Source organism: Lissotriton helveticus, chromosome 7 (genome assembly GCF_964261635.1).
Source record: "Lissotriton helveticus chromosome 7, aLisHel1.1, whole genome shotgun sequence".
NCBI classification, from domain to species: domain Eukaryota; kingdom Metazoa; phylum Chordata; class Amphibia; order Caudata; family Salamandridae; genus Lissotriton; species Lissotriton helveticus.
The window spans coordinates 1,158,019,600-1,158,045,612 of NC_136068.1; the positions used below are offsets into that span (position 1 = coordinate 1,158,019,600).

Consider the following 26,013-nt stretch of genomic DNA (forward strand, 5'->3'; position numbering starts at 1 on the left):
AATTGGCTTGGTAGTTTGGTCTGCCCTGTTCCCATGATGCACTGGGCCAGGGACAGACTAATTTGCATATAGTCAGGTTCTGAGCTGGGATGGGGCAGTGAGCTAAATAACGGTGATGGATCAAGCCCTGATCTTTGGACTGGGTAAGAGTGGTCTGCTTAATTCAGACACTCTGTTCATCACCACCCCCTTTTCTGAATCGTTTTTGGCCACTATAGGTGTGGCAGGGTATACTCAGACATGAGTCCCTTGCTCACTGCTCCATCAGGATTCAAGCAAGCCGGGCCGACGACGGCTGAAATGCCAGAAACCGGTCCCCGGAAGCTTGTCTCCTTTCTGGTGAAGAATTGGCTTGGTAGTTTGGTCTGCCCTGTTTCCATGATGCACTGGGCCAGGGACAGACTAATTTACATATAGCCAGGTTCTGAGCTGGGATGGGGCAGTGAGCTAAATAACGGTGATGGATCAAGCCCTGATCTTTCGACTGGGTAAGAGTGGTCTGCTTAATTCAGACACTCTGTTCATCACCACCCCCTTTTCTGAATCGTTTTTGGCCACTATAGGTGTGGCAGGGTATACTCAGACATGAGTCCCTTGCTCACTGCTCCATCAGGATTCAAGCAAGCCGGGCCGACGACGGCTGAAATGCCAGAAACCGGTCCCCGGAAGCTTGTCTCCTTTCTGGTGAAGAATTGGCTTGGTAGTTTGGTCTGCCCTGTTCCCATGATGCACTGGGCTAGGGACAGACTAATTTGCATATAGCCAGGTTCTGAGCTGGGATGGGGCAGTGAGCTAAATAACGGTGATGGATCAAGCCCTGATCTTTGGACTGGGTAAGAGTGGTCTGCTTAATTCAGACACTCTGTTCATCACCACCCCCTTTTCTGAACTGCTGGGAAGGAGGACACTTTGTGAGTGGGTGAATCAGTGATGTGTTTTGGGCTTGTTACCTCGCTCCCTCAAGTAAGTCATGTCTGGGTTCCTACGTGGCAAGGAGGGTGCGGGGAGCAGTTTTAACTTCCATAATCAACATTGCTTGTTGAAACATACCACAGGAACATTTCTACAAACAGAGATGAAATAGCGCCTCTTTTTTGAATTTTTTTAAAACTAGTGTATTTTCAAATCATTCTGGTAGGCCTATTCCTCTAGTGTAGCAAGAGGACCATGCACAGGAGCTAAAGCATTCAACAAGAAATTGGCAAACAACTATTGCCAAAGTTGAAACTATCGCCTTAGTAAATAAAGGTGCTTGTAAGTTTACTTTGTTACTTTTCATATTTAGGTGTAAGTGTGTAGGAGTGTTTTAAAGGTATAGGGTCATACTTGTTTTCAGGCATGAGAGCAGGCATTCTTACACAGACTAAAAAGAAAAGCTGCATATGTGCTAGAAGTCACAAATGTGTAGACCTGTGAGCCTTAGGAGGCATCATCCTCGGTAGATTGAAACAAGCATTGGAAAAGAGCATAGCTTTCGCCTATGATACAAGAGCTATTGGCTTTGTCAAAGTTTAGACTTGTTGTACAGAAGAGTGACTGCTGTGCAGCACAGCTTAAAAAAGCATTGGCATGGCCAACATACACACAGCAGATTATACTGTATATGGGTTAAAACACCCTATAGTAATTTTCCGCATAATTTGTCAATCAACTAAGGGGCCAAGGAGGAGAACGTCTTCTACAAAGATAAAAGGTAAATCTATTAATAGAAGAAAAAAAACATATTGTTGCTTGCATTGGGACCAAAGTACTAATTGCTAGCAGCATAGGGGTATTCTAAACAAATAAGAGAGTTAGACTGCATGTCTAAATGCTCTTTGGTACTTGAACAGAGGGGCCAGTATACATCTAATTAGTAGCCACTCTGACCATAGATAGGCAGACAATAACGTAACAATTGGTGGCTCATCAGTCCTTAAACTAAGTGTCATTGCATCCTCTACTGTTCAAGTGTCTTTTAACATAAATAACGGGATAAACCAACGGCGTTGTGCCTGTTTATATTTGGTGCACAATAGCATAAGCTGAATCACAATGTCTTCACTCCCAATGAAGCAATTCTAATAAATACTTGCCTTTTGGTTCCCTCTGTATTGTGCCAAATAGACTTGGCAGGGAAAATCTCCAGTCTGGGCCTTATATGTAGGAACATTTTCCACTCCAAATATAACCCATCCAAATACTTCTCAAACCCAGGAGTTGATTGTGAGTGAGGTATTTTGCTGTCAGGTCACCATCTTGTGCTTTTAACCAGTTCCCCCTTCTATGTGTAACCAATACTGCCTCTTGGCGAGTTCAAATGAGCCTGGACCGATTTAAGTTGGATCCTCCCAATAATATTCTAGTTGTGAGAAGGTTCTGAACATAATTTTGCCAGTTATTACCATTCCTTCCTGGGAGGGCGCCATTTCTTGGATTGCTTTTTTTGTATTGACCCGCAGTGGTTTCTATGCACACTCACCCAGTATAATACAGTTTCAAGCCAGCTCTAGCTGGTATTGTGGAAATGCCCACTTCGAGATGTAAAGGCAGCAATCTGATTCTGGGACGTAAAACCAATTGGGACCTGAAGAAGTTATTATCTTCAACTTGGAGCTTTTTTAAGCTACCAATACCCATAATGCGGCCTCATTTAAAACCGCAGTAGATCTGCAGAATTATACTCGGGGATTGGCCACCCGCTTTGTGTTACACTGCAAGGATTTCCATCGAGTTTTGTAATAATCTGATGTTAGCCCTGTCTATCAATGATCACTAACCCAATTGCTTCTCAAAGCAGAGCCCCAAGTAGTCATACTTGGTAACACATTTTAAAACATCGACCTTGAGTTTTCTTCTACGACAGGCATTTGGCGTGATAAGCATTACCTTGGTTTTTATAGTGTAGATTGATTAGATCCTACCAAGAGCAGTGGTCCACAAACACATCAAGTAACTTGTGTGATGCATTTTTGGTTGTCACCAATAGGACAGTGTAGAGTTGAAGGAAGACCGGGCAGTGTTGTCTGGGATATATCGTCTTTATTTAGATACAATGAATCCAAAGACTCCATCCACAGTGTCAGCCACGATCCAGCTAGGACTTCTGTCGCCAAACCATTCTAATCATAACATTCTAGAGATGACGCACAAGCTACATAACTGTCCATCATCTCTTAGATACAGAATCTCCAAGTGTCACTAAGCTACCATGAACCAGACACAAGGTACCACATCACCTCCCTCATTACCTAATGAACTAAAGTACCAGAACAGAACATATATACAAGTATAACATAAACACCACACTACATTCCTGATGATCATACAAGAGTGTCGGATATCAAAACCACAGTGAAAAATACATTGTCTTGTTAAACATTAGTACCACAAACATTATAGATATTCTTGAAAACGTGCTGGTCTCCTCTTCACCCATTGTGGTCTAACACTGATCTGCCAAACCACCTTATCCTGTGAGAATACACCTTTCTTCCCCACTTAGCGCAGATTTAGTTACTCTGTTGAGATTCCAGATTTTTTGATCACTAGTTTTAACACCTTTTCTAAAAAGCTTAGTCACTCTAAAAGGTTGATTAAACTTGCAGTACCCAAGCAGCAACACACAGCACAGTTTCGTAAACTGTTTTGCATTTGTCATACAGTTCTTTTCTCCCCATTTTTTTTCTCTTCTCTTTCTCTCCATCCTTCCACATCTCCCACCTGATCATCCACTTGCTTCACTTACTGTTCATCCAACTTCGTACAACTTCACTATTGCGAATTCTTCTCCAACACAACTGAAATGGTGACACACCTGTAGTGGAATGTGGTTTCAGGTGATATTCCCTAACTTTTCTTCTCATACTATCCTTCCAACTGACTCCACACACCAAAGATTGTTGCAAATTCTCCTCTAATGCCTTTAGGAAGCATTCAACAACTCCATTCATTCCTGGGTGATAAAGTTCTGCTTTCTTGTGCTTGATTCCTCTTACTTTCAGATACTGTTCAACCACCATAGAAGTAAGTTGGACCTCGTCAGTAAGAATGGAGGAGGGAAAGCTTTCCATCTCAAATAATTCCGCCAAAAAGCAAATAATATCTTTGGATTTTATAGAACTCACCACTTTTCTCTCTGGCCATCGCGAGTACCTATCAATACACACCAGAACATATTTGTCACACGTTTTCACTTTTACGGGTCCTAGTATGTCCAACGCAATGTCCTCCCATGGGCCTGAAGCTTGCTCTCTTATCACCATAGGCTGCATCCTACACTTGAAAGCCTTGCCACTTTCACACACTTAATACACTCCCTCATCTCTCTTTCAACCATCAAATCCATTACACCACCAGTACACTTCTGTGAGCCTGTCATTAGTTTTGGAAATCCCCATATGGCTTGCATAGACACGAACAACCAACTTCTTCCTTAAATGTTCTGATGGGACAATTTACTTCCCCTCAATAATAATCCACCTACTATGGCTAATTCATTCCTTACTTGCCAGAATCCAGAAAAGTCCTAATTACATGTGTCTTTGCTACACCACCCACCAGTCATCAACTTCATCACTTTCTGCCTACACTCATCTGATTGGAGCTCTTTTTACATCTCATCTGCTAGTACAACACCTTCTGTAATCATACAAACGCTCACCTCTTCCTCAAATTTTTCGCCTCCAAAACATTCATCTACCAACTCTTTGTCTCTGTTTTGCACTAAACACATCTACGAGATACAATCTTCTTGCAGTTTATTTCCCCTTGGTACATAGGCACAATGAAGTCAAACTCTTGAAGTGCAACCACCCATTTGTGAGTGGGACTTGAAATTTAGTATATACCTTTCTTAGAATATACCTCATTAAGTGGCTTGTGATCTGTCTTGAGCTTGAACTTGCACCCCCACAGAAACCTACCTAATTTCCTGATCACCTAGAAAACACTAAGAATCTCCTTTTCTATAACAGAATAATTGGCTTGAGCTCCCCTCAACCCACATGAAACAAATAAAATGGTTATATACTTCCCACCTGATTTTTGCATAAGGAAAGCTCCAAGTCCTTTAGAGCTGGTGTCAGTCAATACTATTGTCTCATTGTTTGTATCAAAGATTCCAAAATCTGCAGCATCCCCTCAACTTGACTTTACATCCTCAAATTTCTTTTGGCATCCCTTGCACCTTACAAATTCCTTCCCGTTCTTCAATAATGACCTCCTACATTCAGTCCTTTCCGCAAACTTCAGAACAAACGTATTATAGAATTCAGTCATTACGAAAAACTTTACTGATTCCTCCTTACACAAGGTGATGGTAAGTTCCTGATCACCCCTACTAGACTTTTCTTGGGTCGAATCCACCTACCTGTTATTAAATGCCCCAAATACTGTATTTCAGTGACATTAAATTAGCATTTCTTTTGTTTGAGTGTGAGACCACTTTTCTGGAATCTCGCTAATACTTCATGCAATCTCCTGTTATGCTCCTCCAAGTTGGCACCAATCACCAGCACATCATCTTGATACACTCTCACTCCTTCAACTCCTTTTAACAACCTTTCCATAGCCCTCTGAAATACAGAGGCCACAGATATCAACCCAAATTGCATCCTCAAGAATTTATATGTGCCAAATAGTGTGAAAAAGTCAGTCGGCGCTTGTGAAGTGGGTCCAATTTTATGTGGTGGTAACCAGAACTTAAACCCTGAGTGGAAAAATGTTTGGTGCCATTAAGAGAATTTAATATCTTGTTGATATTTGGTAGAGGGTAATGGCCCACCACCACCGACCTATTCAGCTCTCTTAAGTCCATTAATTGTCTAGCCTCCCCATTGGCCTTGCAGGCCTTCACCACAGGCGCAACCCCTTCATACGCTTCAACCTCGTATATGATTACATTGTCCATCAGTTTGCACCATTCTTTTTTCCTACTTCCTTTAACAGACAAGGGTACATGCCTAACTTTAGCAATCTTTGGTTTCACCATATATATGAGCTTAATCAAATGCACATCGTGTTTTAAAAACCCTAACTCTTTTTTTAAAACTTCAGGAAATTTCTTCAGTAACTCATCAAAGCCATCAGAGATGCTTCTAAACACGGCATATCCCTGGGTTGACAGTAGGATTTTCATTAAGGGGCGAGATATACATGAAGATCATGTTGATGAAGCCAACTTATAAGTGAGTCCTCCTTAACAGACACACAAACTTTTTCTGAAACAATACGATCCTTGAATTCAATTGTTCCACAAAAGATTCCTAACATTTTGATAGGTGCACCCCCATACCCTCTGGGTTTAATGTCTGGTTTTAATAACTTCACTTTGTCTTTCAACTTATGTTCGTAAAATACTTTTATATTGGAGTCATTTTTGCTCCCGAGTCAAATAAAATGTTGACCTGTTCTCCATTAACCAACACAGTTTCTAACTGTCCTTCAGGATTGCCTTCTTTAGTTTACAGGACCACTATCTCCTCTACTTTATCCCTCTAACCTCCTCACCATCACAGTCTATTTCCCTAACATTGTTCATACTGTGAGAGGACTTACAACATTTAGAAACGAGCATTTGCAATGCAATAGGTCTCGCATTTGGAACAGTTTGAGCTCTTGGCATTGTAAATGACAATGCCTTTTATTTATGTGTTGGTTTTTAAAACATAAATAAAAGTCATTATCATTTACAATGCCAATAGCTCAAACTCTCGCAAATGCGAGTCCTATTGCATTGCAAATGCTTTTTTTTTGTTTTGTTTTACAAATGTAGGCAGCGGAGAGACACTTCCGGACAGTCGCTTTCACCTCTGAGGACAAATCGGGAGTAATGTATCCAGTCAAGAAAGCCAGTGATCAGTAAACGTCTCCTGTGAAATTACAGATGCCTACTCACCCGGAAGTTATAGACTGTCATTTGTACGTCACCTGGAAACCGTTCCTGTCTGACACCGACACAAGATGTTGTTTATTAACGACGGACCAAGAAAGCACACAGCATTTGTACATGTACTGATTTATAAACTGATCCCTGTGCGTAGGTCTGTCCTCGAGACCTCACACATGCAGAATCCATGCTCGTTTATGAGAATAAAAAAATGCGCCGAAGAAAGATCTTTTAAAGGTAGTACAGACAGTATTTACCGACAAAATACAATTTGAAAAGCGTTGTGGCAGGGTCGGCCACATGTTTGCAGGTTCTTCTGAAAGAGCGACACAGTTGGTGTAGTCAGTCCCATGACTTGGCTGACTGACAGAACTCTGAAAGGGTTTTGAGGGGTTACAGGCACAAGGCACTTCTGTGTGGGATAACAGGTTGCATCTACCTACGTTGTGCAATGGTTGTAAGTCTTTGTAGCACACAATTCTGGGGCAAAGACCTCAAATGGCTGGCTCATGGGTTTACAATATTAGCAGGTTTATTATTTCATTTCAGGGGTAAATATTTATTGTGAGCAAGAATTTTTTCTAGAAGAGGCTGTTTTCCAAGCGTAACATTTTGCAAGTCTATTCAGCGATGTTTGCTAATAGGACCGGTGCATTTTTATTTCCTCTGGAATTACGACATCTGTGCGTGTGGTTAGGGGTGTGGGGGAGGTGAGTGTCTCTTGGTAAAGGAACAGGCCCACTCCCCTCACACTAAGCAATGGCAGGAGAGGAGCAGACTTATAAAAACTAGAAAGCACTTTAGCAAACGCTTTTTCCGTCCGCCGGCTCCCATGAAGACCGCACCAGGCTAAAGATAGCCTCAGAATGCAGGGAGGCGTTCAGGGGGAAGTTACACGGAGGGAAACAGGAAAGAGGTCACTGACTGTGGAGTGACCAGCAAAACTTTGAAGATGCGCGCGTAGCCGTGTAAAACAAAAGGAAGTAGCGGCCGCAACATTCAAAGACTACACATCGATTATTTACCTACTTACTTATGGAGCCCGAGTGCACTTTGTGTCACTTGGTACGTGCTGTAGCTTGAAACAGGCATGGTTTAGAAGGAGCCAGGCATGTGCCTCCCAAGAAACGCTGCATCAACCTAATCGTAATGTAATCACTGGAGAGTATATGTAGCTTGTCAAAACACCCCAAAAATTAAGATTACTCTCTGAACGCTGCTCAAACTGTCTGCTGGCTGCTTCCCCCAGCTCGAAAGTGAGCATCTCCCGGCCTGCGTGCTAGTAATACTCTACTTGAGACGCTGTGCAGAGTCCCTGGGAGCTTCCAGGCTGATCTGGAGAAAGTGAGAATAAGGCGGAAGAGACGCGGCGAGACGACGTGCGCGTGCACAATTAGGTGTCCAGGCAGGCACGGCAAAGAGGAGTCTGGATGGGCGGGGCCTAAAGGAGACGGGGAGGGAACACAAAAAGCATTACTTTCAATAGAAAGTGAGGCTGGGTGGAGCTTCTACCCCACTTCCAAAGCAACCTGAAAGAAAACCAACGACTATAGATCTCGCAAGCGAGAAGCTGCGCTGCAACTCAGGCGAGACCTAAAAAGACCTTTCTTGCTACAGCTCTTTCATATAGATTTCCATTCGATACATTCTTTGTAATTTGCCATGTGGCCTAAGTTGTCACACCGATAACACCTTCCCTAAAATGTCTTGACAGATTTCCCATGTGTTGCTCCTCTTTCTCGCTTGATTTATCTTCCACCTGTCATCTGATTGTTCCACCCTGTGGTAACATTCTAAAGGAATCAACCGGTATATTAACTTGTGTTTAGTATTGAAGGAGAAATTTGAGGGCAATACTAAGGCAATGGAGAACAACGACCAATTCCACCAACATAAGGGTGCTGCACATCGGAAGTCTCTGTGGTGGGCCTCCCAAATTAACATGACGTGGCCCCATTTTATTTCAGGCCCTGATTAAAATGTTGAGCAACTGTGGGTTTGGCCTACTAATGCTCCATTCCATATGGAAGTATTGTACTTGGAATAAGGTTTATGGAAGCGCGTGAAATGGGTAGAAAGACACGACAGATGACAATACCTTCATGCTTTATTTTACTCAGGATGGGTAGTCAGTGGGACCTAGAGTCACACATCTCATAACTCTGTATTAACTTGAAGTTAAACCAAACCTCTGCTTAATGAACTTGTAACAAGTGTCCATCTTCCAGGCAAATCGCATGCTTTCTCAATTACTAATATAGAAATATTATCTAGGGCACAGATGGCACTGAGTAGCATCGTAAAAGAACAACTTAAGCAATAATGCTTACTTTAACACATTATACAGCCTACAGTCACACTGTTTGTTGCCTGACCAGAAAGCAGCTACAAAGTGATTGTTCCCTGATGGGCATTCTGAGAAGGCATGTTTGGCGTTGGGGCGTTGTGAGAGGGTAGGTGTATGATTTCTTGTTGTATTTCATTAGCTTTGTCATCATAGACGCCAGTGATCCACAGCAAGTCATATGTATGTTTATTTATTTTGTATATTTTAATAATATTGGCAAGTTTTAATAGCATATTGTTCATTTTCTCTCCTTGCTTTTACTATTAGAGGCTGATCGTGTGTCTGGAGGAATCAGTCTATGTTCATAACATCAAGGACATGAAACTCCTTAAAACGCTGCTTGAGACACCTCGAAACCCAACCGGTAGGTGTAAATCTGTGAAGAGTTGCACTGAAATGGTTTGTAGGATTGTTTAACTTCTAGGTTGGGATTCCTGCAAGATAGGCACAGCAAGACTTTTTTAACCATACTTCTGGAATTGGATGTCTTGATTCTAGTTGTTAAAATGAAGGGGGCGCATCATTTTCGTAGGAGAAGCACTTAAGTTTTTTAAGTGTAAAATCAGCTCAATAGGAGGGAAAGGTTTAATAGAAGTAGAATTGTGTTTCCACCTTGTGAGATCAAACTGGTTTATTATACTATGAAGATATCTTTATTGTTAATGGCTCATCATTCTGACATTTTATGCTCAACTCTTCAGCCTGGAGACTGTTTTCCTACCTAGAAGGTTTCTTACAGCACAGAAAATCACATAAAGGATTGTGTGTCTAAAAAGATAAACCAGATCACCACTTGTCAGTTAAAGTGCAATCTTGATCTAAATAGAATTGTGAAAGGCCCCGTAAGCAGTAATGGGCAAAATCACAAGACGCTGGCCTCTCCGGACAAGCGATTCAAAATGCCAAATCACTTGACTTCCAATCTATACCACAACAAATTCAATTCAGAAATCCAATAGAAACAGTTGTCCACTATCAGCTAACACGTTTGAAGACCAATACAGAAATTTGCACTGTTAAGGATATAAAAGAAGGGTTTGACACACGTGGTGTATTCATATTGGCCTCCAGCTACAAGAAGTGCTGTGTTAAAATCGAACCTCAATGCAGGGGGTAGAATGTGATTGACAAATAGATATATAAACACATTACACCTGCACTAATCGAACTCGGCTCTCTTTCAAAGTCTGCTGCACTTTGAGATCAGCAAGTATCGTTTTTAAGAACTCAAAAGTTAACACACCCTACTACTGAAGGAAATTTAGAATCTGCCGGATTCAAAGATATCTTCACAACACAAACAGGCTTCATGTGAAATCTCGTAGGTACGACAAGACCTCTGCATTTTCCAATTCGTTATCAAGATTCATTAAAAAAATGCCTATCAAGGTAAGCAGGCCAGGACCCATGCTTCACACATTTCAAATCCTGCCAGAAAAATCTTCTTAATTCAGTTTAATTCTTCGTGATGCTTCATCACCTACTGATAATTCCCTGCCGTTGCCCACTTGTTGGAGACAGTTAGGGTATCTGAATATCTCTCCCTTAAAAAGAATGAATATATGTTAGAATCTTTGGTACCTCACTGAGATTCCCTCCTCCTCTTCTTCTTCACATATACTTCTAAATCTGCCTAGAGTATTTACGAACCAAAATATTTAACCCCAGTTCACCACTTAAGAATGAAAATGTTTCTGTACACACTCCTGTCACCTGTTGATTGTAGGTCCCTCCACCTACAGCCGTTGTAAAGTGATTTATTATCCCCTGGGATAGTGACCTTACTTTGTACAAATCAGAAAATAAAATAAATAACACATAAGTTGTAGGCATAAAGAAGGAGGCTCAACAGGATGCAGGAAACTAGGTCATTTCCGGAAAACAACGTATGCAGGAAATGTTAGTGGTTTCGACTAGAAAAGCCTGAAATATCTATTTATTCCTGTCCATGTACATAAACGCAAAGCTTTAGTTTACTGTTTTTGCTGTACACGTACTGGTGCAGCAACCTAGACAATAACCCAGATCTTGAGTGCCTGCTAGCATGTGAATTTGATGAAGCTGTGACCCTGGATACCTATAATTCAAACATTCATTTCTGTAAATCAGTTTAATGCTTAGTCGTGGATTGGCATCAGTACTTAAAGGAGCAGGCAGTCACCAGATCTCAGTTTTGGCATTTCACATTTGGAATACTGGGGCTACTGCTGGTCAATGAAGAGTGCCATAGCATGAACAAGACAGAAAGCAGTTTCATGATGGACCCTCCACTCATCACTGATGTCTACTCAAACCAAGCAGGCCACCTCATTTTAGATGCCAAACTGTTGCATTGTTACAAATGTCCTTGTAATGGACACTGTTGTGATTCAACTCCTCTGAATGAAACGTGAAATTGTCTTTTGATGTTGCTGTGGATCATCAGATCTCGAAATTAGGATGTGTACCCCTGTACCCTTTATATGTACCTCTAGACAGACGCCTGCGAGGTGTCTGCCACTCAGCCTTTCTTAAGCTTTGACCATCTTTAGCTTGGCAACCCTTATGTGTGAAACTATTAGACCTCATGTAAGAAGTCACTTATACACCATATTAAGCCTGGACTCTCTTAATCTGTGAGGTTTTGATCAAAGCAGATTGCGTTACTCTTAAACCCACTTAAGTACACATTAGCAATAAGAGAGATGCCAATCTTTATATTAAAAAAAACCAGAATACTTCTATTTCTTGAATTAAACATGATGCACTTTAAGAAAGACAGGTTCCACCAATTGTATTACTGGTCATAACCCACGCGAGTGTAAATCCACAGTTCTCCGTGGCCACATGCATAAAGTCACACATTATAAACATATTGTACAAATGCAAGCATTCCTGAAATTGACAAAACTGTGTTTTCCCTTGTCTCCTTTTAGGCTCTAATGTCCTTGTGCATCCTCTCTGACAGGTACCCTCATGATAGTGCAGCACTAACTCATAACATGTCAACCCTCCTTTTGAATATTTGGGGAGTGTGTTCCTTCTCTTAAAATAAAGACCAGAAACTCGGGATAGCCTAGAGTGCACATGGGCAGATTTCAAGTGAGGAGGCCTCTGTCGTTGTAGTACACAAGCTTGGTAATCTCTTTAAGAACTCCTACTCAATGGATAAACCTTGGTTCAGACTGAAATTGATGCCCCACTGACACGCAACCACTGGTTTCAGTATATTGTCTGCCCTGGAATTCATTCTTGCCAATCCAAGAAGAGCAGAGGGGATGAAATATTTGGTAAAGTGTCATGGAGTATACAAGCCAACTCACTTTGTAGAGGTAAGAGGAGAGAGTGGCTAGACCCAACTGCACTCAGTTAGGTGAAGGGTGAGAAAGTTGCCACTTGTTGACTCGCTGCTGCTTCCTTTGGATGCTTGCGAGGTGATGCAGGTGCTCCCTGTTAATTCTGAGTTATCCTCAAAATCATTCAAACCTCTGTACCGATTTTTGTTTGTGTTAGGCTTTATGTTTTGCCTGTTCTAAATGTTTACCTTCATCTATCTACTGTTGAATCCTAGGACTCTGTGCACTGTCCATTAACCATTCCAACTCCTACTTGGCATACCCTGCCAGCTCGACCACTGGGGAGATCACACTCTACGATGCCAACAATTTGGTGAGTTGGACATAGTTTGTGCTTTTGTGATCCTCCAGGGCTGGGGATGGTCACAAGGAGACCTGGAATGCGGAAAACCATTTTCGTGAAACACAAATACCCAATATTTAGCCAACTTATGTGCGGCACAGACTTTTGTGGCACATGACTGAGGGATTCCAGTTCAGTTTTAGGATATTCGTCAACGCTGAGCCTAAGAAATTGCCACTGGGGAACACTAACTTTTAACTCACAATGGCCATGCCCATGACTTCATAAGTATTTATTGTGCTTTCGTTTCTGATTTCCAGTTTAGTGAGGGATGGCTTCTGAAGTATAAAGACAGCAAAATATATTATTCTGTAACAAGAATAAAAATTGAAGGAATTTAATACATCTCTTTTCAGTGCATTAAAGTAAATCAGAACTAAAAAAACGTTAGCCTGATAGAAAAGACAGAACTCAAATTGCTATAATGATATAGTTGTGTAAGATTCCCATAAAAAGGTTGACTTGCCTTAAGTAGAGACGATTGTAATTATTGGGATGTGTCAGAAATGCTTATAATTATTTAGAAAAAACATGAAAAAGGAAGTGACATCTTGAAAAATTCGGTAAACGAAAAAGGTAGCACTGCTGCTATGAACAGCCTAAAATGCTAAGGAAAATAGGGACTTCTGCTCCCTCTCATGACACAATACACTTGTGCTGAGCTTCAGATTGTAAATCACACATGTTAAGTGCTCATCTTATGAATGTAAAAAGATAAGGAGTGACCATTGCACAAAATAAAACAGTGCCAGAGATTAAAAGATGTGTGGTGATCTTAATTTCTATTTTGAAGAGGCAACATGTTGTTTGGCTTCTACTCTTATTGAGGATTTGGAAGCACTCCTGCTTATACAACTGGTACGCGCCCCTATGCGTAGTTTAGGCCACACGTTAGATCCCATCGTTTCTAATTAATCAGAGGTTTGGATGGATTCGTCCATCTCTGTGGTATGGTCTTACCACTATTCTATTTCATATCTCCTAGACTACCCCTTTACCTATTTTGAAGGAAGGGAAGCATCGTAAATCGCGGAAATTGACTAAGATTACCCCTGCTGGCTTTATGGAAGCCCTGACTGCTAACCATCCAGTCCTGAGTAAGTGTGTTGACATGGCAAATTGACAACTGAAGAACTGGATAACTAGTGCGCCTGACTAGATGCCCTAGAGCAAATTGGTTAGTTACTTGCTCTAAACCTTTGCCTGAGTTTAACAAGGAACTATTGTTGCAAAATAAGACTTGTAACGCCTAGAGCATCTTCGAGGCACAAACTACAGTGCCATGAGTAAAGCCAGCTACCTTAAGGCACTGAAGGACTATTAATATCAGATTAGACTTAAGCGCAGCCAGTACTTTGCTCGAAAGATTGAGCTAGCTCACAATTCTTCACAAGAGCTTTTCTTCATTGTGTAATCCTGGTCTTCTTTGGAACGTGTCTCCATACAGTTTGCCCAGTCTGTGGAGAGCTGCAATTCGATTGCCCAATTTTTCTCTGATAAAGTTTCCAAAATCTATGAAACTTTCTTAGAGGCAGCAAGGCACACTCCATGCCTTGAAACTTGATTTAAACCATCTGGTTATAGGGAGATTGGCTTTCCATCTTTAACACCCTATCCTTAGAAGAATTGTATGCCATTGTTTAAGGTGAAATCTGGGTCTCCAGCTGAACCTACCCCGCTCATGATCTTGGCTCGTGGGATGGTGGCGATTCTTCCTGGACTATGTGACCTGCTCAACAATTCACTTGTGCTTGGCCAAATACCTGCGAGGTGAAACTTGCCACTATTGTGCCACTCCTTAAAAAAAAAAAAATTTTGATCTGGCTAAACCGGAAAATTTCAGGCCAATCTCCTTGCTTCCATTTTTCTGAAAATAGCAGATAAAACATATAAACAAACGACTGATGAGAATCATTGAGGCTAAGGAGTAAGGACCTTCTTCATGACATCCAATTGAGGTTTGGTGCACAGTAAAATACAGAATCTGTGCTGCTGCGAGCCTCTGAGTCTCTTAGACTTATTGTTGAAGGGGAAAAAAGTACAGTGCTGATAATGCTGGACTTAAGTGCAGCGTTCAACACATTATCCCATGGCCTTCTGTTAGAACGCCTTTGTGATGTCAGAGTCTTGGCCCTGAGGAGGGTGGCCTCTTTCCTTCAGAACCACACATTTCCGATGATTCAACAACCTTTTTTTTTTTAGGTCTTGATGCTGAGGCAGGGGGCGCCACAGAGTTCTGTGTTGAGCTTTACAATATTTAATATCTATATGCACGCCTTAGCAGATGTTGAGTGTCACAGCTTCAACATCGTGCCATACGCCGATGACACGCAGCTCATTATTATGCTATCTCATGATGAGGAAGCCTCTGCGGTTCAGCTTAGCTTGATTGAACTAGTGCAGTGGATAGACCATAGCCGTCTCAAGCTCAATGCATGTAAAATTGAGATTCTCATCCTAGGCAAACAACCATCTATCTGGTCCACTGCTTGGTGGGCAGATGTTCTTGGACCTTTACCGGATCCTAAGCCGAAAGTTAAGAACCTCTGCATTTGGTTTGATACAACACACAAGAAAAAGATCAGGGCACTGAAATCTTGCACTGGTGCATATGTATTTCTGTAGGATTGAGCAGTTGTGGTAGTGCAGGAGCTGGGAACCTGACCTCCCTAGTTCCCTCAACTTTTGGATGACCAAAAACACAAGATTCAGATCAGCTCAGCACCTACCCATATGTTATATAATGCGTATCACAAGATTAATGATCCCAAGTTCAAAGTTATTCAAGAACCAATAAACAATCCCCCAAAGAAAATATACAGAGCTCCAAATTTTATGTGAAAATACTTGGTTTTTTCTTTATTTAATATGTGATAGACGATCATTCATTTAAAATACAGAGGAAGGTCATAGCCATCATTGCCGACGCGGCGCGTTTCGTCTCCATGAGACTTCTTCAAGGCTATAAGAACGTGCATAAAGAATTTTTTTTTGTGTGTTAACTAAATTTCAAGCAATTTTGAATTGTTTTACAACATTTAAAAACTATACTCGTTTGAACATTAAAAACACTTTTCAAATATACAAGGGGATTGTTCTTTTTTGACAAATATGTGTACATGATTCAGACTTATCATCTTTTTACTTTAACAGTGACACGTGCATAGAAAAACATACAAGGAGACCTGTTTCCATGATACCTGTACAAAAAAGTGTACACTGAATATACAGCAGCATGTTTCTTAACAAAGTGTGACAAAGAACAGTTTTACGGGGTTTGGATCATTTTATCTACGTTAATGTGACTGAAAATAGTTCCAAATATTTCAATAGTATTAACATCACATTGCTGAAAATGATCAGTCACATTTTGGAAGTTGTCCTTTAACCTAGATTGAAATTTATCATCAAACATTTTTTCAAATCGGAAATCTAAAAATCGCCATGCATACCTCTCTGTATTTATGTCTATTCTTGAATCAAATGCTAAAGCATAACAGTGAGGAGCACTTCAATGGTGAGATATAATATTCTTATTGAAAGTAAGATCTGAAAAGAGAGTATTTACTGGGTTGTAGTTACCCGCTTCTATTGCAATTGTATTTGATCAATATGTTAGACATAGCAGGGGTTTGTGCTGCAATATAAAAAGATTCTTTCATACCGTTCTATTTTGAAAAATCAAAGTATTTTCCTTTGTTGGACCTGTTGTAAATATTCTAGAATTTCTCCCAAGGTGGCACAGTTGCCCCTAGTCTGTAACCAAACAAAATACATATTCATGTCTCTTCTATTAAGTCCCATATTTTCTAATTAATAAAGATTACAGCAATATAACAGATTAATAACACTTATCGAATGTCAATTATGAGGTACGCCACTTCTGCGGACACCATTTGTTATATGGCCAACACATCAGCGTGTTTATTTATAAATAAAATTAAACATTAAGAAACTAACGTTTTAGTTTTAAGAAACTCAAAAGGACTACATTGCTTATTCAATTGTAAAGTACAAGGCCTCGACGAACATCACTATAAGATGGCCGCCACATCCGCATGTGCGTCTGTAGATAAGATCGAGCATTGTATAAGCCAAACCTTTAGGTCTTGGCAGACTAGAAGAAAAGTGATGTCCTTTAGATATATACAAGCCAGAAAAGTTAAAAATAGGCTGAGCATCTAGCACTACTTGTAAATCTCGTATTAATAAAGTGCCTATGGACTTTACAAAGTTTTGCGGGGCTCCTTAAAAATCAAGAATTGCAGAATAAGGATTCACAAAATGTCGCCATATTGGTATGTCTCCTTGTATGTTTTTCTATGCACGTGTCACTGTTAAAGTAAAAAGATAAGACTGAATCATGTACACATATTTGTCAAAAAAGAACAATTCCCTTGTATATTTGAAAAGTGTTTTAAATGTTCAAACGAGTATAGTTTTTAAATGTTGTAAAACAATTCAAAATTGCTTGAATATTGGTTAACACAAAAAAAAATTCTTTATGCACGTTCTTATAGCCTTGAAGAAGTCTAAATGAATGATCGTCTATCAAATATTAAATAAAGAAGAAAACAAGTATTTTCACATTGGAGCTCTGTATATTTTCTTTGGGGGATTGTTTATTGGTTCTTGAATAACTTTGAATTTGGGATTATTAATCTTGTGATACGCATTATATAACATATATGTATGTGCTTAACTCATCTGAATCTTGCATTTGGTTTGATGTTGAACTATCATTTCACAGCCAGATTGCCAGCCTTGCCGGGAAATATTTTGGTATCCTCAAAACATTTATTAAGATCATGGGTTTGCTCCCTGAATCCGCCAGGAAAACAGTAGTCCAGGCACTGGTCGTGTCGTGTAGACTATTGCAATGTGTTATATCTCGGTGTCACACAAGGTAGGCTGAAAAGGCTTTAGAGGTTGCAGAGCGCAGCAGCACGTCTATTGCAGAACCTCCCGAGGCACTCCTGTATGGGTCCAGTCCTTTAAAGCCATGTGTTTCTGTAATAAAATTCTGAATGGCAAAGGATCCCGCTACCTATTATCTCTGGTGAGACCTCACCTGTGCAGCAGAAGTCTTCTGTCCGCAGGAGCTGCGCTCACCAAGGTTCCCATCATGAAATGAGCACGTATGGTAGGGTGTTACTTCAGCTCTTTTGCTTCCAAAAAGTGGAATACCTTGCTGCTGAATCTGAGACAGGAATGCTCCGTATCTGTGTTTCAGAAGAAAATGAAGTCATGGTTTTTTCGGCCAATCTAGTGCTATCAGAACACCATAGCTAGGGCTTCTGTAGGCTTCTCACTAGAGAATGAATTCCTAGCGTGGGGACGCTCCAAACGGAGTAACCAAGCACTCTTGAAATAATCTATTATTAGTGTGTAATTGGTGTCCGGTAGTAGTGGGGAGGATGGATGGGTGCTTTGTGTGTACAGTCAATGTGGCATGGGCAGCACATGAGCAGGACATTAATTCAATCACTTTCATTTTCCTCTGAACAGAACACAGTGTGCACAATTCCTGCTCACGACAGTCCACTTGCTGCAATCGCTTTCAACTCCACGGGATCGAAATTAGCTAGCGCCTCTGAGAAGGTGAGTGACGTTTCAGCCAGCTACATCAATGTCACGTCAGAACTCCTATTACTCATCAGGGGAGCCCGGGCCCATCCAGTTTTAATGAAAGGACATCTCTAAATCACTATATGCTCAAAGATGTCTTCCGAGTCTGTTAAAGGGGAAACTTGGCCAAGCATAATTCTTAAACTTGTTGCTGGGACACCTGATTATAGTATCAACCAAATAAATTTAGAAACACATCCTTATTAATAAAAGCAAATATTGTTCTAAAAAAGCAAGAAATCAGGTCTTTCATGGTTTGCAAACTGTATCAACATGAAGCTTGTTTAACTGAGTGTCATTAGTTACATGTTTGTTAAAGTTTAAAGAAGATACAATGGATATGGCTTTTTTTGGCTAGGCTTAGTAGTGTGTTGGTGGCTACTTCTTTCTTGACCATGACACAGCTGATCTTGAAGGCAATGCATGTTTGAGGGAGAGCCAGTGAAGCTCTGTTGGGATGGGGAAATGTGACTGTACTTCTCTATCGTTTGTACCTTGCCTTTAACTATGTAAGCACTCCACTATTTTGAGGATAGGTTTATACCATATACATGTTAATTACATGCATACATACAGTAGGGGCTACAGCACAAACATACAAGAACCGAAGAACTGTCATCCACTGGCATATATGGACCCTATTTACAATATTTGATAATGCTTCATGACCATTTTAACCCCTCCCATGCTCATGACGAGCTGAGCTCGTCATGAGCACCGGGGCGCTGTGCGCCCCCCCCCCCCCCCCCGACCCTCAGCACAGTGGAGGAATTAGCCCCGCAGGCAAGGGGTTAAACAAACCACTCATGTCCTCAAAGTCAAACTCTTTTACAAAATACCAATACCTACCTATACTACATTACCCAAAGTATTCTCATACCCAGGCTTGTTAGAGGTGTATTAGAACTAGTAGCAGCTGGCACGGATCGGGGGTAAAAAAATGAAGAACATTTCACTTACCTCCTCGCCGCATCTCTCCTCCTCGTACCTCCACTCCGACCGAAACAGGAAGCACCCAGGCTCCCCTAAGCCAATCACAATGCTGCAATCTGGGCACTGTAATTCGGCGCTCAGAGGGGTTGTAATGCAGCCGGGGCGGAGAACATGCAAAGTGTGCAAGACTGTTTGGCCGGCCCAAGACTGCGAACCAAACACTCATGCCCACTTAGAGTGGCCAGCACTCCTCCCCCTACCTCACTGTCAACACTGCTGCACTGCCCACAAAGCTGCTGCAGCCGCCACTGATTATAACATGAGATAACAACTTGGGACCATATCAGAAAATCGACCAATCATGTTTTCTACATCGGGCACTCTTCTAACACCCAGTAGCTTCCCACACAAAGATACTAATATACAATGACTGCTTCACTTCCCTCCTCCATGCTCATATACACAGTCACTCTACCTCTGATTCACATCACAGTTCAACTTTTCACAAGTCATTGTAGGGGTGTAAGTGAAGCGTGGGGAAGTACAGTGTGCTGGGCAACACCACACACACACACACTTGCTTTATTGTGACCCTAGGTAGGTTACAACTGTTAGGCCCCCATTACGACTGGACCACAATTCCTGATTGTAAGCCTATGGAGCCATGACAGAAACAAATATATTGAAGTATTTTAATAGGAAGCTGACGTTAATAGTGGATGGGTTTTTGTGTGAAGGTGAAAAGGGACTTTTGTCTTCCTAGCCAATGTGCGTGCGTTGTCTTTTGTGCAGGGAACAGTCATCCGTGTCTTCTCCACACCGGAAGGGGAAAGGTTGTACGAGTTCCGGAGGGGAATGAAGAGGTGAGCTGTATTTCAGACCTATAGTTAACAAGAAACCCGACGATTAAAGACCAGCCATAAACAACTAGTCGTCGTGCAATACCACAATGCATTGTGATAATTATTTGTGTAGCATCCATCTCAGAGGTGAAAACCAGGCGTAGAGTAGATAAGTTACTCAGTATGTTAAATGTAAGAAGGTCGAAATAAACTTTCATCATTCCAATAGCATTGCAAACCCAGTGGAACTGATTGCAGTTCTCTGACACGTTTGTGTATTGTTGAAGTTTAGTTGTACAGCTGAATACAGGATGCAAAAACTATTCATATAAGAACATTTACACTGCCTATTTCAAGTTGAATTATACAGAACAGTTTAATGTGCCAAAAGTGATATGCTGGAGCCAAAGTGCGAAATGTTCCCAGGTTCCAATCCCAGGCTGAGTAGTGTCACAGCCTAAACCTTTGGTAATAGTACTCTGCACCCGTTTCTCCGTTCATCACTCTCCAACTAACAACAGTGATAGTCTGCATTCTTTCAAGAAACAAAACGTAAGCAGCAGTGGCGTAACAAAAACCCTGCAGCCCCCCGCGGTCACGGCCGGACTGGCTGTAGCGGGCACCAGGCATTTCCCCGGTAAGCAGGAGGGATGGGGGGCGGTTTTGTGGCTGTGGGGGCCGGTTTTGTCACTGGCCGCAATATCGCCCCCTGTAACAGAAGCAGTAGTAGTGCTTTTTACTACCACCAATCCCCCCCCACCCCCACACCCCCTTCCCCCAGGGGTGGTTGAGTAGCAATCTGCCAGGGCTGGTTGCTGTTCCCAGTCCGGAGGGGGCCCAAACTCTAGGGCCCCCTCTGGCAGTGGGAGGTCTCTAGCCTGAGAGCTCCGATTTGGGTCTAGAGTGTGGGCGACACCCCTCAAGTTCTGTTACGCCACCGGTAAACAGGTTCCTTTGCATGCCGAACTAGTACAATGCTTGCCACTTATGAGCCCAAATTAGGACACCCTTCTGGACAAACTTAAAGAGCAACACAGCATCAGTAGGGAAGACTCCCAGGTTGTAACTAGGAGGTGTGTGAAGTTGTAAAGACATACCGCCACACCCATTATTTTTTTTTCAAAACTTTGCATCCTTCGATAAGGTCCTCAGTTAAAAAAAAGTAGATTGTAGTCAAAATATTGCATGAAATACGTTTTGTAGGATGCCAATTTGTTTTTACAACGACTCACTTTTAGTAGGCAAATTCTCTCTTCCAAAATATATTGCAGGCAAAGTTTTACAGCAAAACGGCTTTTCTGTGTTTTCAGCTGCGAAAAAGGTTTTGTGAAGTTTACAAACTTTTTTTAGTGCTCTTCAGCTTTGCCAACCGTATGTGTAAATTTCAAATTATATACAGCGCTATTTTTAAAATAGATCTAGCACAGAAAGGTAGGTTTTAGTCTGGCTCTAAAAAGCTCTTCTCCAGATTGTAAAGCACTTCCATTCACGCGCTTTAGCCTTTTAGTGGCCCAAGCTTTAATATCTGTAACCAACTTATTTTCTTACTGGTTAGTCCATCCCCCTTACAGTGCAACTGTTTAACTGTATTTACAGACTGCAATCGCCCAGCAGCATTCTAATAACTTCTAACACAAATTCTGTTTCCATGGCTTAGGTATGTGAACATCAGCTCGCTGGTCTTCAGCATGGACTCGCAGTTCCTCTGTGCATCCAGTAACACGGAGACTGTGCACATCTTCAAGCTAGAACATGTTGCTGAGAGGTAAGGTTTGGAGTCACATTCCACAGCTTCTTGGATTGAACTATGTTTCTCCTTTTGAAGTCTCGCCTACGCAGCGCTCAAGCACTGCTTAGGGGGACCTTTAGCCATCGCTCAGGACTTTGGCCTAAATGTGTGCATGTTTTCCATTCGTTTGTATTGCAACTCGTGCATGTTTGGCGTTTCCCTTGCGGGAGTGAGCAGCGGCGCCATCTGTTATTAATTATCTTGATGGCGCTTTCAAAACAGATTGTGCCGCTTCTCGCTCCCACAAGGGAAATGCCAAATGTGCACGAGTTGCAAAACAACCCAATGCAAAACATGCACGTGTTTAAGCAAAAGTAAACGCTGAGTGTGTCTGGTCCCTGTTACCATGCAGAGACTGCTTGCTGTTTCTAATATTTGGCCTCTTTCTGCTGTCCCATGTCCCCCCTTCGAGATCCTTCTCTCCTGCATTCTGCCAGCACCCTCCTACCCAATAGTCGTCCACGTCCACCACCACGTCCACCTCCACTACCATGTCCATGTCCACCACCATGTCCACCACCATCACATCCACCACGTCCACCACCACCACTACCCTGTCCACCACCACTACCCTGTCCACCACCACTACCCTGTTCCCCACCACCACGTCCACCACACGTCACCACCACGTCCACCACATTTCACCACCATGTCCACTACATCCACCATGACATCCACCACGTCCACCACCTCCATGTCCACCACCATGTCCACCACCACATCCGCCACCACATCCGCCACCACATCCACCACCACATCCACCACCATGTCCACATCCACCACGTCCACCACCACCACATCCACCACGTCCACCACCACCACTACTTCCACCACCACCACTACGTCCACCACCACCACTACATCCACCACCACCACTTCCACCACCACGTCCCCCTCCACTACGTCCAACATCACCACTACGTCCGCCACGTCCACCACCACCACACCACGTCCACCACCATGTCCACCACCACGACGTCTACCACCTCCCCGTCCACCACATCCACCACCACCACATCCACCACCACCATTAACAACACCACCACGCCCCGTCCACCACCACCACGCCCACCACCACATCCACCACCACGACCACCCCCTCCACCACCACGTCCACCACCACCCCCTCTACCACCACGTCCACCACCACGTCCACCACCACCATGTCCACCACCACCACGTCCACCACCACCACGTCCACCACCACCACGTCCACCACCACCACGTCCACCACATCCACCACCACCACATCCACCACCACCATCATGTACTCCACGTCCAACACCACCACGTCCACCTCCACATCCACCACCATATCCACCACCACCATGTCCACCACCACCAGTAACGGGTAAAGTGTCACTGGAGGGCAAGGTTAATAGGAGTGTCAACCCCGGCTGTACATGGGACATTAAAGGATGCATTGGGTGTGAGACGGTGAGGGAAGCCTGTCCATCAAGTGCTGATGGTAATATTCCAGGTTTGAGTAGACTCTTCCACTCTGAAAGCTTAACACTATTTGTGAGAGTGACGCGAGGTGTCAATCAAGTCTGTTACAGCCATCTTGAACCAGACACCGATGACAATAGGTAGCCAGAGTGGAGGTGATAAACTCCTAACAAAAGATTCACCTCCACTCTCAGGCTGGGCGTTGTGCACTAGCTTCTCTGTCAGGGAGCAAGGTACATTTGCATGTTCTGTATTCACACTTAAGGTGGCACTGGTACACTGGCACAGACCTTTGACTTCAGCATGTATCCCCCCAAAGATCTCACCCCGCTTAGCGCAATGGCTTAAACTTTCCCTGCTGTGGTGGCAACAAGCACTCGAATGCACTTACTCCGGCTGTGCTCACAGAGAACATGGAGTGGCTGGGTCAGAGCAATGCACTGTGAACAAGTGAATCTGCTTTGCTGTCCAGCATCTTGTTTCCTCTGTCATCCTGTGCCAAACAAGCACCTTTTGCCACTTCCCTCGAGTCTTGACCCCTGTTCTTTCTTCGCAGCCACAATGAGCATTCACTTATGCTACACAACGTACAATTGTCTTGAATATATTTAATGTGTATTTGACATACTTATCTCAAAATATTTAAGCAATCTCTATAGCGATGTGATGGGCGGCTTATAATTGTTTGCCCCACTTATTACTTTTCTGCCTTGTTCAATCTCTTACTGTTGCTACAAATGCCGAGATTAAGGTAGAACTAAATGCTTTAAAAGTTCAAAAAGAAGAAGGGGTTCAGGAGCCTGCGCACAGTGTCATTGTAAGAATGTTAAGGGCCCTGGACAAGACTAATGAACAACTTTACATTTTGTTATCACTTTTCTACTAATTGAGGGCCGCATAATGCCAAACAATACTTCATTACATGTCAAACTTTCATTAACAGGTTACTCAAAAAGAGTTAAATAATGTCTTGCTTGGGACTCACAAATCCTTATGATAACAATAGGTAGAGAGACAGAGGTATAGGGGTAGAGGGAGGCAGAGAAGAAAAAGAGAAGCTGAGATAGGGAAATAGGTGGAATAGAGAGAACGTTCACCTTTGTAGTGGGGCTCCTTACAGGCTGGCGCCCTGGGCAATCGCCCACTTGGCCCATGCCTTAAACCGTCACTGCCTGCGCACCTGTAGTACTGGCGGAGATTCCACAGAGTTGGACCCACTCGGCGTTGCTGATCCATGCATGCTTTGGAGAGTTCATTTTAATATCAAACAAGACACTGTCAGTTCCAGTGTTATGGCACAGCTAGGAACAGCCCTTCTCCCGGGCCTGGAAGCCAGCCGTGTGATCCCTGCTCTTGGAATTATTTTCCTTACTACTAAAGCAAATAAAATAGTTCATGGTAATAATGAATACACTGTGGAGACATCTGTTTACCCTGCGGGTCGCACACTAAAATTAAACAAGCATTTACAATGCAACGGTTTCGCCTTTGACAAAGTTAGAGCTATTGGCATTGCAAATGACAAATTGTTTATTTATGTGTTGGTTTTGAAAACAGATAAATAAATGGCATTGTCATTTACAATGTCAATAGCCAACACGATCGCACCGGGCACCACAGCGCTATAGCCGAGCAGACCTATCACAGGCTGGCACAATCCCCTCTCGTGGTCGGCGCCACTCTCGATTCTGTCGGCTCCCGTCCTCCTGCACCCAGCAGGTGTGGGTGTGGCTGCTTTTCACAAGAGATATAAATCCCCCATCAGCAGAGAGGCTGGGCAGAGCCTCGGGCAGGTTTGCGTGTTTACTCACAAAGCCAGGCAGGAAGGGAGCTTCCGTGGAGCTCAACCAGCTGGCATTGAGTTGGGATCCCAATGACCATCCCGTCAACTAATCGGTGTGCCGGACAACTAAGCCCGCAATGGTACAACCTGCCCTTGAACCATACACCAAGCTGGTATCCATTTGCCCAGTCTACGGATCATGTTGGCACATCCTGTTAAAGCATGGCATTTGCTCGCCCTATATAAGCACCCATCAAGAGGGCCTGCACATCAACCAAGCTGGTATCCACTCGTTCAGCATGCGGATATGCCCTCTAAATGCACTTTTTCCTCCCAGCGTCCACTCACCGCGCCAGTAAACTAAGGTGGCACCGCTGGTCTGCCTTTCTCTTAATAGCGTCCACTCTCCACGCCGACAGACCACTCACGGACCTCTCAAGCTCCGTGTTCCATGCGTGAGTGGCTCATCTAGAGCAGGTTTTTCTTTGCATCGTGCATTATGGGACTTGCAGTCCTGACTCTACAATGGGATTGGCAGCACTACAAATCCCAGACTGGAAAGAAAAACTGCCATGAATGACCTTCTCGCGCATTAAACCCCGAGAGTTCTGCTGCTGTCAGGCTGACACCCCAATCTCCCACTGACCCGTACCCCAGACCTCTGAAAGTGTGCTTCTATTATGGGTTACAGAGAAG

The 26,013-nt window shown here is 42.9% G+C and overlaps 1 protein-coding gene across 2 annotated transcripts in view; it reads left to right on the forward strand.

The window, feature by feature from the left end:
- Positions 1-26,013, forward strand: part of WIPI1 (WD repeat domain, phosphoinositide interacting 1) — a 412,373-nt gene that overhangs the window by 235,752 nt on the left and 150,608 nt on the right. For both annotated transcript variants that reach the window (XR_013598783.1, XM_078654292.1), the window contains exons 4-8: positions 9,483-9,579; positions 12,766-12,863; positions 18,402-18,494; positions 20,247-20,317; positions 21,954-22,061. Coding sequence is in view for 1 of the 2 variants with exons in the window: in XM_078654292.1 (XP_078510418.1) it covers positions 9,483-9,579; positions 12,766-12,863; positions 18,402-18,494; positions 20,247-20,317; positions 21,954-22,061 (467 nt within the window). In the remaining variant the exon portion in view is untranslated. The remainder of the gene's footprint in view (positions 1-9,482; positions 9,580-12,765; positions 12,864-18,401; positions 18,495-20,246; positions 20,318-21,953; positions 22,062-26,013) is intronic.